Genomic DNA, 14467 nt, shown 5'->3' on the forward strand with positions numbered 1-14467 from the left:
GGCTCAAAAAGTGTCTTGAGGCCAATGTCAGTGACCTTTTCTAATACTATTCTAATAATCATTTCTATGTTTTAAATTCTGTTTACCATCAGATCCAGGGGACAAAAAAAGGAAGTCATAGAAAGTCTACCAAGATTTCTTTTTTGCTGGTAGCATGTTGTAGAGATCTATACTATGATTTCCAACATATCTTAGTACATCTTCTGTCCAGTGTGTAATTTCTGTGATATTGCTATCTTAAGCAGTAGGCTAATTAGGTACTAGATGTACCCAGACCACTGTTATTCCTGCCTGGAACTCTCGTTTATTTAATTCTTATTTATTACATTTACAACATTTATTTTGTAGTAAACATGATGGGACATTGGTAGGAAAGGCTAGTGGTACAGGCATAAACAGCAGTGCTTCAGGTGGATGAACCAAATGCTTCATTAAATGCTTGTTACCTCTAGGGGGTGATGGCAAAGGTAAAGCTAACCCCAGGGCTCCCGTATTGCTGAAAAAAGGACTATATAAAAATATGTAAATGAGCCTGAGGCACTCAGGCTGACGTCACCTGAACGCCTCATGGCTCCGTCGTTCTATATTATGGATGCTCCCTGGCTGCTTATTATTCACCCCTCCCTCTCCTTGTACACTAGTAACTTGCTGGCTGTGCAAGTTACTGTGCAAGACAAGTTCTTACTTCAGTAAATAGCAATTTTACTTATGATCTCTATTGGACTATTGGAGATCATTATACATGGCATGCCTACAAGTCTCTATGAGTCTGTCATGGCAACCGATCTCCACCCTCCATTGACATCACGATGGGCGTCGATTGGCCACCCAAGATGGTGGTATAAGGTGCCGTGGTCAGGTTTTCACCGTGACTCTAAACATGTTAGAAGCAGTGATCGGCCCCAGCACCGCACGCAGCAGTAACAGGTGGGTGTCAGCTGTATCATACAGCGTACATCCTCTGTGTATGGAGAGAGCTCAGCCTGTGAGCCCTCTCCATACACCCCCTGCAGCACCAGGACATAATAGTAAGCCTTGATGCGCTGTCTGCTCGTCTGGTAAACAAGTCTGCTTTTCTTCTGTAAAACAACCTGTGGAAAAGTAATGACTAACTGCTATAGATTTTAACTTCTTTCTCATAGACAATTCCAAATGTGATAAATTTAGTAACAGATGTGGAGAGAGGGCGACAACCATCTCCTCGACCAATCAGCTGTTTGAGCCTAGGATAAAGTAGAGTACTGAACTGAAAGTAGATGGGGATACCCTGAAATGTGTTTTCTCATTTTCTCACGAAGGGTGGATGGTTCATTAGGTATAAATCAAAGTATGTTCTTTTGTCCTTGCTGTGCAGTCCAGTTTGATCATTTACAGTAACTTTGTGCATTCTTCATGTCTTTTCACAGACATCTGTTATTTTGAAAGGAAATAAAAATATTACTTTTGGTAACTGACTTTATGACACATGCTGTACACATGTAATATAATATGTTTAAAGAGGACCTGTCACCTGTATAAATGGCACTAGGAGCTGCTTACTAGCGTGAGGGAAGAGGCAGCACCTCATGTACATTTCTAATGTACATCGTGGCAGTGTCTGCTGGCGTTTTTGAAGGTTTCCGATAACGCTAGCAGTGTAACGCTGCTGCATCTTCTGTAGCACTAGGAGCTGCTTACTTTAGTAAGCAGCTCCTAGTGACATTTTTACAGGGGACGGTCCTCTTTAAAGTATCAAAGACTATTATATTTGTTTGTTTGTAATGAAATTAACATTTTTTGCAATGCTAAAATCCCATTATAGAGATATGGCCAAGGACCAATTTGCATTGTGTAACTTTTAATTGAGGTAAAGATGGTGAATTATGACTGGTACAGTGTTGGCCACTAGCTACAATGTATAACACATAAAAATCTTCTCTCGCTGACTTCTGGGAGGATTTGTTGCTGGTACTGAAATTATATTTTGGATAGACTTTCTAGGATATTTTGGCAGGCACTTTTGACATTGAAACAGGCCTTAGTAAAAGTATTCATCCTGCAAGTTATGGTATTATAATACATCACATATTTGTATGTACAGAAAATCAGGAAAACCAATTTATTTTAGATTCTTTATCAGTTTTCTGATAAAAATGGGCACTTTTTTGCTGTTGATTTCTTTTTTCTGTAAAGATGGGGATATAAGGCTTCGTTGAATGAAGTAAAATTCCTAAAACTTCAGAATCCCAAATATTATGTTTAACTTGATGCATATTTGAGTTTATGGCACATTGAGCTTTAGTTATGTGATGCATTAAAGGGTGAATCTCATTCCAGCATATAGAAACACCAGTTTTGATAAATCTTCCCTGTAGTGAATTGTTCATCTTAAAAACAGTACACTAAAATAAATTCACACCCCCAAAAATTGCTGTCAAATATTGATTAACACAAATCGCTTCATAAAAGAATACATTTTAGGCATCTCCACCTACATGTTATTGTACAAATTAGAATGTGCCTGTTAAAAAGTATAGTCCCCTAACCTGGTCACCCTGTATCAGCAGTGTGGTCCCTATTCTCCCATCTTCCATTATGATACTGCAAATATAAATGGCAAGGTATGTCATTGGCTCCAGCAGTCACATGGGCAGATGTCAGGGAAACCTCATCAAATCCAGTGTAGACTGGAAGTGGGAGTGTATTTGGGGAGTAAGGGCTGCAGGTAGGTACATCTATATTATTGTACAGGGTAGCCCAGTAAACACCCTTAATCATACTGTATAGTCCTGACATCCAGCGGATAGGGTTATGGGGATATTTTGATATTTTGTCCCCATACTGTATCTTCAGTATGCCTTTGGTACAATATGCATAGCTGGAGTCTTCTATTTTTGATTTTATTCATTAAAAGAACAGAATTTCTATGAAAGTTACATCCCGTGTGCTCTTTTTCAATCTTTTAAATGCCTGTGAGTTTTATGTCTACAGAGCTATAACTCAACCATAACAGCCTTTTTAAGATCTTCATTTTCTAGTAAGAAAGTCAGTATTTTAAGGATTCTTCTAGTATATTTATAACCTTTTATATTACATAAGAACTTGATGAAATGAAATATCATGAAAGCTTTTTCATAATTCCCTTTCACATTTTGTTATGACTGTATTTATTGGTGAGTACATTTCTCTGACAGACATCACTGTGCAATGGGCATGAACCATGACAGCCTCAATGTGATTCATTTATAAAAATCACCTTCATTACCACAAACGTTCCAGAGGAGAAAGGTTTTTATGTTGCTGATTTTATGATGCTTAGTCATAGTCGGACTGACCAAATATATATCCTATATGTATGTAATACTGCGACCAATACCTCACTGACACCACCACATGAATCCACAAGAAATCCTCATTCAAAGTATAGATTTTTCCATTTCATTTTATTGCACACTATGAGCATGTAACCAAAATGATATAGGCACATGTACTTAAAATTCATCAAGGTCCCTTGTCATAAAGAGTAAAATGCTATAGTAGCAATAATGAATAGATAGTATTTATACTGTAATTCTAAATATTTCCCATAGAAAAGAAGACATTTGTTTCACAACCTCCACTGGTTTTAGCATTGTCAGATAGATATTATGGAGGACATTTATCAGGGCAGCTATGCCCGAAAACTGACGTAGAAGCCCTGACATAATCACAATTGTTAACGAACCACCAGCAATTAGCATTGGTTGCTAATTAGTTGTATAATGCCAAAGTAGACCTGGCATAGATATATACACAGCTCAGCCAGAATCCGGATACATCCAGTGGGGACTCCGGCGTGTGATACATGTCCCCCCCATATTTTCAGAATAGGAATGGTCACTATATACGGTTACATCCTCTCTGGCTGATTTATGAAATGTTTTTGTTTCTAGTTTAGATAAAAGGTTGTTTTTGAAATAGCCAGTTATTATTCTCTCACTAGTCATTATAGCTGACTACTATGAATAAAGACTCAATTTTCCAGTTGATTGTTGAAGGTCAAGTTGTTTTCTTGTTGTACACCAGCATTCACTTGGATTTACAAAGCTTTTAAACCACGTGTACCTCTATCTTTTTACATCAGCTGATGATCACCACCAAAGACTGATTCCTGAATGATATGGCAGCATTGGTCTTTGATGTTCATTACCAACATTTTTTTTTTGTCATTGAAAGAGATTTATCCTTTTTAAACACTGAGAACTGTCCAAATAGAAATCCCATATTCAGCCATAGATTTTCATATTATCTTCATTATTTTTGTTTTAATTATGATTTGTAGACATTTGTTGCATCAATAATTGACATTAGTAAACTTGGAAAAATATATGACTATTTAGCTAACCATGTAAACCCATTATTCGGGGGCAGGTGGATGAAAGTCACTGGGAAAGATTTATCAAGCTGAATATTCTTAGTTGCCCATGGCAATTACAGCTCAGCTTTCATTTTACCGGCGCTCATGAATATTTTAAAGGGGAGCTGTGATGGGTAACTAAGAATATTCTGACTTTTAGACATCTTGATAAATCTGCCCCACTATGTATAGAAATCTACTTGCAGTAAATTAGAAGACGCACAGAGGTGACGCCATCCAAACAGATGTAAAAGAAATCACATACGGTAATTATCTTAGCTTGGCAAGGACAAGTGTTGATAAGTTACAATCTTTATGCTAGAAAACCAAATTAGTCTGATCTTGTCAACACCTACCTGGCATCATCTTTTAGAATTCAAGTGAATGGGGCCTGCAATAATCTGGCTTTGCCTCTGCTCAGAGAATAGAGCTATGCTTCCAGCTCCCTGTGCCATTTCTGATGATGGAGCCAGCTATGAACAGCTGATTGACAGTGGTGCTGTGTTGGACTTGACTGATCAAATATCTTGGGATCTATAGCTCAATGCTAAATATTTGTTCAGGGGTACTGAGTTTAGTAAAATATCATCCTTCTTTTGTACCTCTTTTAATTCTTACTCTCTCTCTCTCTCTCTCTCTCTCTCTCTCTCTCTTTACAGGTTTCAAGTAGCTGTGATTATGTGTTTGTTAGTGGGAAGGAGACAAGGGGATCTATGAATGCACAAGCAGTGTTTACCTATGAACACCTCAGTGCACCATTAGAAATGACTGTATGGGTTCCAAAACTCCCTCTATCCATTGAGCTCTCAGACTCCAAGCTAAGCCAAATAAAAGGCTGGAGGATTCCAATACTACCAGACCACAGGTAAGCACATACAATATATCTAAATATTGTACAGCTATGTAGCAAGCAGTTTCTACCTAAGAACATCTCAGTGCTCCATTATTAATGACTGTATAGGTTCCAAAACTCCCTTTATCCATTGTACGCTCTGACTCCAAATAAAAGTCTGGAGGATTCCAATACTACCATACCACAGGTAAGCATACACAGTATATATAAACATTGTATAAACACAGCTATGTAGCTAGTACAAGCCGTTTGACCTATGAACATCTCAGTTTACCATTAGAAATGACTGAGTTCCAAAACTACATTTAACCATTGACCTCTCTGGGGGCCATTAATCTTAGGCTTTTCTTTTTTTTCTTTTATATTTGTGACTTTTTGGTGCATGTACACATTTGCATCAAAATGTACTTATTTTTTACATATTTTCACAAAAGTTACTTAGGTCTTGCGCCTGATAGATCTTTAAAATCCAGATGCGGACGTATAAAATTTTTCAATTTTGACATAAATTGAAGTAGAAAAAAAACAACAGACATATATAACAACATACCGATATGTCACTCTCGAAGACAATTAAAACAAGTCCAATACACAGAAAAACCAAAAAAAAACCTCGCAAATGCCCTGACTAAAAAGAAATGATCCCCTCTGACTGCAAACTAAGACAAATAAAAGGCTGAAGAATTCCAATGCTACCAGGCCGCAGGTAAGCACGTACAATATATATGCACAGCTTCGTAGCTAATACTAGCCAAGCAGTGAGAGAAAATAACTATATTCCTAAATGACTTTTTATTGAATTGCATTTGTAGCTCCAAATCGATGTACAGAGAGCTTAACAACAATGAAATTACAAAATCTGAAATATGGATAGTAGACAAGTTGCAACAGCCTCTACAAATATCATAATATCCAATGTCAGGGCAAATGTTTTAATAAAAAAAAAACATAGAAATGTTTGAAAATGTGTATTTCCTGAGTCCTTATTACATCAGAGAACCCATATAGCCGGCTAGAAATCTGAATGTTTTAAAATATGGAATACACATGATATTGTACCTATATGTGAAAACATGCACTCTTTGTCACTTCGAGGCCCTCAACTATTTATAAGTTAGGGAGCAACTATAAAGAGTGTCACTACGGAGGTCCTGGCAAATCAATGAATGTCAAGCCTGGAGATTTAGAAAGGAGCCTACAATGTTTAATTTTTCATGCAGTGGCAACATTTTATACATAAAGAAATTTTCTCATCAAGAGGGTTTTTATTGCTGGTCCAGTCCTGTATGGACTTTTATACATCACTTCTTATTTAGTAAATGCCTTCTTATCCAGTTAGTAGCTACAGTAGTGACTAAGTAAATGTGTATTTTTAGACATTTTTTTCATAGTAAAGACAAATGGAGGCTTAGGCAACATCAGAACTGTACAGAGAATAAGCTAGAAGTGACTTTACATGAAAAAAAAACATTTCTGGCTTTAAAATCAATTTAGCAGATACCTCAGAGGGTTCTAGCAGGGTTCTGGTAATTAAACATTATTGACATTTTGTTCTTCTGCTGGAAAGTAAAAAATCTATTTAGGAATATCTAAATCATCTATCTCTATCAATATAAAGGTTCAAATATGACTGTGTCCTAGGATTTGTCTGACTATTCTACTATGCCTACATTATTGCAGTGTCCAAGTTTTAATTTTTAACTACTCTGAGGGCTGCGACCTGAGGATCTAACCGCTTAATCCCAAACCTCTTAGTGGGGGGTCCCTGTTGCAGAAAATTTTGTCAGTGCCAAACCATGTTTAGCTACAAGCTTCATCTTTTCAAGGAATATCTACCTGGATAGATGACTACTGCGATACTATGATACATTTATGATGGTTATGTGCTATCTGTGGAAACTATGGGCAGTGTACTCATCCATTAAATGATATACAGGAGAGGATATACCTGGCGGGCACTATCTTCGCCCCGACGGATTTCTTAAGCCACACACTTGCACTGTGGGCTGGGACCATTGTACTCGGTATTGGACCTTCTGATGGTGCTCAGTCAGTATGAAAGGTGTATAGCAAGTAAAATTAGAAGGAAAAAACGGCACTAACCAATTCCAATGTCGAAAGTGAAAAGACGTCCTTTATTTTACATAAAACATACAGGGAAGCGACTGTGCAAGACTCAGCATCGGGTCGTTTTGCGCACTATGGCGCTTACTCAGGCCGATGTCCCCACACCGAACCTTAAACAATGTAACTCACGACCTGCAACATCTACAAAACATTGTTCAACTAGTATCAGCAATGCTAACTTCCACACCATACCGTGAGAATGCATTAAATACATGTAAACAGGTAATGATAAAAGCTAAGGTGGGTGGACTACAAGTCCCAGGAGGCGCGCCTATTTCCGGACTATTCAAGCAACATGCGGTATGTTTCCCTCTGATTCCACCACAAGTACATCCAGAAATTCCAGGCTCTTGTTGCCAAAAACAGATGTTTGCTAGTATTCAAATATTGCACAAAAGCCTGGAAGTTGGAGTCAGAACCCTCCCATACCATAAACACGTCATCCACACAGTGGTAATATGCCTTCACGTTCGATGCATAGCGGTTGTCCAGAGAAAAGACATGACAGCTCTCAAGGCACGCCAAAAAGATGTTCGCAAAGGTACCAGCAACTGGGGTACCCATTGCCGTGCTGGTTCTCTGGACAAACCACTTGCCATCTAACGTGAAGGCATTATGGGACAGCACCAGCCTAAGGCTCTTGCACACAAACTCACCATTAGGTAGATGTTTACCCTCAGGAAGCACCAGGGATCAATCACGAAGGGGAATGTCCGTTCTCGTCTCGTGGAGCACGTTCAGAGAGAACATGGGGCTGACCTGGGGTTTTTGAGAGAGTCAGTTATACTGCAGCGGGAGGGGACTGCTCTAGACTTCTCCTACAACAGAAGAGTAGATGTATCATTAAGTTTGGAGCTTTGGGACCCCTGGGACTTAATGATCATAATTGAGTGTATTCCTATGAACCGTGGGTATTGTTAGCTCTCTTTTCTCCCCCCCCCCCCCTTCGTATTTGCGGTATTGAGGTATATGAAATATGCAAAATAGAAAAAGCATATACTTGAGACACATGACTACCCCGGCTAGTTTTGATAAAATGGTGGGTTACTGGATACCTGGTACTTAGCATGAAAGGAAGACTTCTCATTCCGCATGTTGCTTGATATCTATGCATATTCCCCACTACAGTAAGCAAAGGTTAGTACAAATTAGATTTAAGAGGTGCCCTTTTTTTTTTGTTTTATTGGAGAGGGTGAATTCCACGTTCCGGTCCGTAACTAGGCACCCTACTTGCCTCCTGGACTTGTAGTCCACCCACCTTTGTTTTTATCATTATCTGTTTTCATGTATTTGATGCATTCTCACGGTATGGCGTGGAAGTTAGCATTGTTGATACTAGTTAAACTAGTTGCAGGTCGTTAGTTACATTGTTGAAGGTTCAGTGTGGCGCTGCCCACCTGTGATCACGTGTATTTATGCGATGATGTGTGTGGGCAGGGACATTGGCGTGAGAAAGAGCCATAGTGCGTGAAATGGCCCCTTACCAAGGCTTACAGAGTTACCTCCCTGTATGTTTTATGTTCAATAAAGGAAGTTTTTCACTTCTGACATTGGAATTGGTGAGTGCAGTTTTTTCCTGCTATGTACTTGCTGTACACATCCATTAATTCTAGTATCATTGTGCATACATCCAGGTTTTTTATCAACTGGGAACCATGAAGAAAACAGGGTCCCTGAAAAACAATTAAACTCTTTAACATTTTTTTTATCCTTATCTCCCTATCCAGGCCCCCCCCTCACTCACAGCTGAGTTCACGGCCAGATATCTACAGCTCCGTGCAGCATCTCCAACCGGCGTCCCTAAAATTACCACAGTCACTTACAGTATGAAGTCTCCTGGATAACAACACTGTGCTCCTAAATAATATGTACCCCTCACAACACAAGTGACCTCACATATAAAACATCCCTTCATTATATATAAATATTCTACTGGAATTATAGCATACACAGCACCAAACAATATACAACACCCCCAATTTAGTAATACAGACCCCTTACATTTTGCTTATATGATGTAAAGTAATCTATGGTATCCTATGACTAATATATCCCACCCTGTTATTATGTTACATGATTTTACATACAGTGCTACCAATGTGAATATATAGCACCCCCTAATATACAGCCCCCCAGCTTAGTAATATACTGTATCCCATATACAGCCCCCCAGCTTAGTAATATACCGTACCCCATATACAGCCCCCCCAGCCTAGTAATATACTGTACCCCATATACAGCCCCCAGCCTAGTAATATATTGTACCCCATATACAGCCCCCCAGCTTAGTAATATACTGTACCCCATACGCAGCCCCCCCAGCTTAGTAATATACTGTATCCCACATACAGCCCCCCAGCTTAGTAATATACTGTATCCCATATACAGCCCCAGCTTAGTAATATACTGTACCCCATATACAGCCCCCAGCTTAGTAATATACTGCACCCCATATACAGCCACCCAGCTTAGTAATATACTGTATCCCATATACAGACCCCCAGCTTAGTAATATACTGTACCCCCCAGCTGAAATCTGATCCCATATAAATTTATAACCCCCCCCCCCCTAAGGTAAAGAAGAATCTGGCCACATATAATATATACAGCCACCCAGTATAACATTATTCTGGCCCCATATAATATATAGAGCACCCCCACCCCAGTATAAATGACTCTGGTCCCATATAATATATACTGCATCCCCCCCCAGTATAAAACAATTCTGGCCCCATATAATATATACAGTAACCCCCCAGTATAAAACAATTATGGACCCATATAATATATACAGTACCCCCCAGTGTAAAACTATTCTGGCCCCATATAATATATACACCCCCCCCCACACACACAGTATAAAACAAGTATGGCCACATATAATATATACACCCCTCCCCCACAGTATAAAACAATTATGGCCCCATATAATATATACACCTCCCCCACACACACACACAGTATAAAACAAGTGTGGCCACATATAATATATACACCCCCCCCCACAGTATAAAACAATTATGGCCCCATATAATATATACCACCACCACCCCCACAGTATAAAACAAGTATGGCCCCATATAATATATACACCCCTCCCCACAGTATAAAACAATTATGGCCCCATATAATATATACCACCCCCCCACACACAGTATAAAACAATTATGGCCCCATATAATCTATACCCCCCCCCCCCCCCCACAGTATAAAACACTTATGGCCCCATATAATGTATACACCCCCCACAGTATAAAACAATTATGGCCCCATATAATGTATACACCCCCCCCCCCCCACAGTATAAAACAATTATGGCCCCATATAATGTATACACCCCCCTCCCACCACCACAGTATAAAACAATTATGGCCCCATATAATGTATACACCCCCCGCTTACAGTATAAAACAATTATGGCCCCATATACAATATACAGTACTCCCCCCCCCTCCCACGATAACATAACACCTCCCCACTCCCCCTTATTAGCCAAATAGAATTAATGAAAGTGCATTAAAAATAATAAAAATCACACTCACCTGCAGGCAGCTGCTCCCTCGGCGCGCGGCCCCGGTCTTCACGCGGCTCTTCTGTGAGCCGCGGCTCCACATAGTGACACAAGCGGCGTGACGTCATGAAGCCTGTGTCACTGCTTAGAACGGAGCGACACAGCAGCCGGAAAGGCGCTGTGTCACTCCGCATATAAATCGCGCCTGTGTCTTAAAGAGACATGCGCGATTTATTTAGCTGGTGGGCGATTCGGGCATTAAAGGCGCCCGAATCGCCCACATTAGAGCGGCGAATTTTGCCGCCCTTTACAGGGATCCGCATTCTGCCACTTGAGGTGAGATTTTCATCTCGCCTCATGGCAGATGCGGCCCTGTCCCTATCCCTCCAATTTATATATTAATTTTTCCCATCCATATACACTCTTGGGATCCTTCAACCTACTTTTCAGTTGAGTCATGTGATCACGTGAGGGCCCATGAAAACTATCAGCTTTATTTGTTGTCTGTATAGGTTGTCACCTCAAAAACAGGTTCCCCTGATGATGAAACCGCATGGACTGTACCAGAAAGGCTATTACAGATAATTAAATAGCTCTTGTAACATAATTATAGTAGACACGCTGGCAGTCCTGTTACACTGTCCTTCCAGTCAGTATTGTCTATAGCTGCCATTGTGATGCTCTGCTAAAGAATCATGGTACTGATAACAGACAGTTCAGAGAGATAGAGAAAATAACAGTTGTGATGATATCTCATGACAGGCTGAACTGCATGAAAATAAGTGTCTCTTGCACGCCTCACCTCTATCATGTGTCCTGCAGACCGGTTAGGCAGACAGGAACGGAAATAAATAGGCCAAACTTCCTTTCAGGGAACAGTGGAATCGAAGTGAACACCATTATATGTCCATAGGATTTCATTGTTTTAGTCAGCAGGAGAGAGATTGTTTTCTTACAGTTCCACATTTTAAAATATACATTTTTTCAAAAATATTTTTTAAAAATGTAATTAAAAAAATGAATGCGACCATAACCAGTGAGACGCTTGAACAATGTTTCAATATACACCCTTTACTCATGTGACTTCTCTTGCACATTAAGTCCTCTCCTTCATGACATTTCCTTTCATATTTCATCACAAAATCAATATAATATGCATGCATTGATCTTTTCAGTTGGCCCCTTTTTTCCCTGGGCTGGTCTAATGTTTCCCACTGGCAAATCATAAAAATGACAAATAATGGCTTCATTTAATGTACAACTATTGATACATAAAGGATAATTACAATAAAAAGACATTAGTGAAGCCTTTGTTTAGCTGTAATGTGCCCTTCAATGTTCTCTCCTACAAATGTGTATGAAACCACAAACTTATAACTGGCTGCAGGTTACATATACAGGATACATATACAGGGTCTCATAACTTATACACAACCCATAATAACATACTGTGCAATAGGGTCAGCATGGTAAACACCTCTCTTATGTAAGTGTGTTTTATACTCTTTTATGTAGGTGTGTTATATTAATATTGTATAGAGGATAGTAATAAACCTAATAATAATATGCTATCATCTAATTCTGTATGGATCAAATAAACTAATCTATGGGTAAAACTGATCATTTTTATACATTTCAGGAGTTATATACTTTATTCTGGTAACTTTATTTCCAATCTTCCCACGTTCCAGCTCAAGTCAAAAGCACTACGTGACCTCAACATTATAAAGCATAAAGAATTATCAACATGAATGACCATTATACGATGTCTGACCAGTATAATGCTTTTGTATATGTGTATGTGCAGCAAAAAAAATGGCAAAGACAATAAAAAGGTTTCCTCTGTTATCTAGAGCAGATGTCTGCCATCAGAGAGTGGCATGTGGCACTTACTATGGTGGACCTGTCCCATTTATTCCATGGTCAGTACAGTGCATCAGTACAGATATATTAAAGACTCTTGTATTCACTTTTATTATTAGTTGTTGAAAATCTTTTGACCATTCAATGGTCTTCACTTTGGTTTTATTTGCTGTAGGTAAGTATGTAGGTATTCTGTTAAATACAGAATAAACTAATTGAGAAATACCTCTTTTTTCCTTTTTAGACATTTGAGAATTTAAATATCTGTCAAAATTTGTTAGACATAACACACATTGGGGCACATTTACTTACCCAGAAAGTGCATTGTCAGACGATACTGCACTGTGCCGTGATTCACTGAGATTGTGCGCCTGATATCATTCATCTGTCACTTCCCTGCTCAGGTCTGCCGGAGTTCACCTTCTTCTTCCCGGTGTATGTAAGTGCATTGTCTTGCAACACAAATTGAATCTTAATCTCGTGCTCAGTCTGAATCGGTCAGATAATCTGACAGCACGCCCCCTGATTTCTGTCCGATGGAAGGCAGCGCAGCTGCGCCATAATCTGATCGCATGCAACGCAATCCCAGCGCAAACCCCTATTAAATACCTGTCAAAGCTGTGCAAATTACGAAAACAGCGAACAGTTCAATGAAAGTGAACTGCTCGACCCTTAATAAATATGCCCCATTATCTGATAAGGAAGTTTAAAAAAAAGGCATCAGCAATACTTGACTTGCCTTTACAAAGACTACACTATAAGTAGAAATAGATTGTCACATTTTCTTTTCTGATAAGTTAGTAAAAATTAAAAAATTGCAAGTTTCTTTGGTAGTAAGAGTGCAAATATAGTCATTACATGCAGAATCATATATAATATGAGTATCCCACACATTATTAGGTTGAAAAGAGCTCCCCTTTAGTGACTATAAAGTGGCAGCTCTGTGCTCTCATTATGCACTATAGTCACAGGTACACGCAGCCTTAGGAGCGCACTCCCGTGTTCCCCATTGCACTGTGAGGCTACGCACTGGTACTTTAAACATAAGAAAATTCCAATTTCTCCTCTTCAATTTTCTGCACCGCTGCCTTCTAGTGATTTCAGCCAGGGGGAAGATCAGTAACTTTGTTTTTCACGAGAGGAAATAGAAATAGCTTCATTTTTTCGCTATTAACTCTTTCCTTACGGCAGCTATATTTGGCTTTTAAATATATCATGTCACACAATCTATCATTTTATAAAGTAATGGTAAATCCTTTGCATTTCCAACTATTGGATGGGTCACAACCTGTGTCTACAGTTTTCCTTAGCCTCGGCCAAGCTGAAACATTGGGGAGCATGATCTGTAATGAACATGCACACACCAGCCTCAAAGGAGCAGGTGCTGTATGAATGCAAAAATCCATTTGAAGCATCGGTCTGCTCCAGAGAGGCTTTCGTATCTGTAAATAAATTATACTAAAAGCATGGATAATGCTAAAAATCATGAAGGGGGAACCTCTACACATTCATGTAATGCTTTACAATTTTACAAGACAGCTTGGATGTATATTGAAGTGAAAAGTCAAAATGCCGGTATAAAATCATAGTACTAACAACAAAAAATGCTTGTATAAAGGTATATTACTTAGCAACAATGCTGGCATACACATTAAGCATTGAACAATAGAAACTCTGGTATAATTGGACTATAGTGCTTAGAAAATAAATAGCATAAAAGTACAGTACTTGACTAAAA

The 14467-nt window shown here is 39.0% G+C and overlaps 1 protein-coding gene across 1 annotated transcript in view; it reads left to right on the forward strand.

Moving 5' to 3' along the window:
• The window catches only part of TMEM132E (transmembrane protein 132E), a 304419-nt gene that overhangs the window by 275345 nt on the left and 14607 nt on the right, over positions 1-14467 (forward strand). Inside the window, exon 7 of the mRNA XM_072136232.1 lies at positions 5035-5240. Within this exon, the coding sequence (XP_071992333.1) occupies positions 5035-5240 (206 nt within the window). The remainder of the gene's footprint in view (positions 1-5034; positions 5241-14467) is intronic.

This window comes from Engystomops pustulosus, chromosome 2, assembly GCF_040894005.1.
Source record: "Engystomops pustulosus chromosome 2, aEngPut4.maternal, whole genome shotgun sequence".
NCBI classification, from domain to species: domain Eukaryota; kingdom Metazoa; phylum Chordata; class Amphibia; order Anura; family Leptodactylidae; genus Engystomops; species Engystomops pustulosus.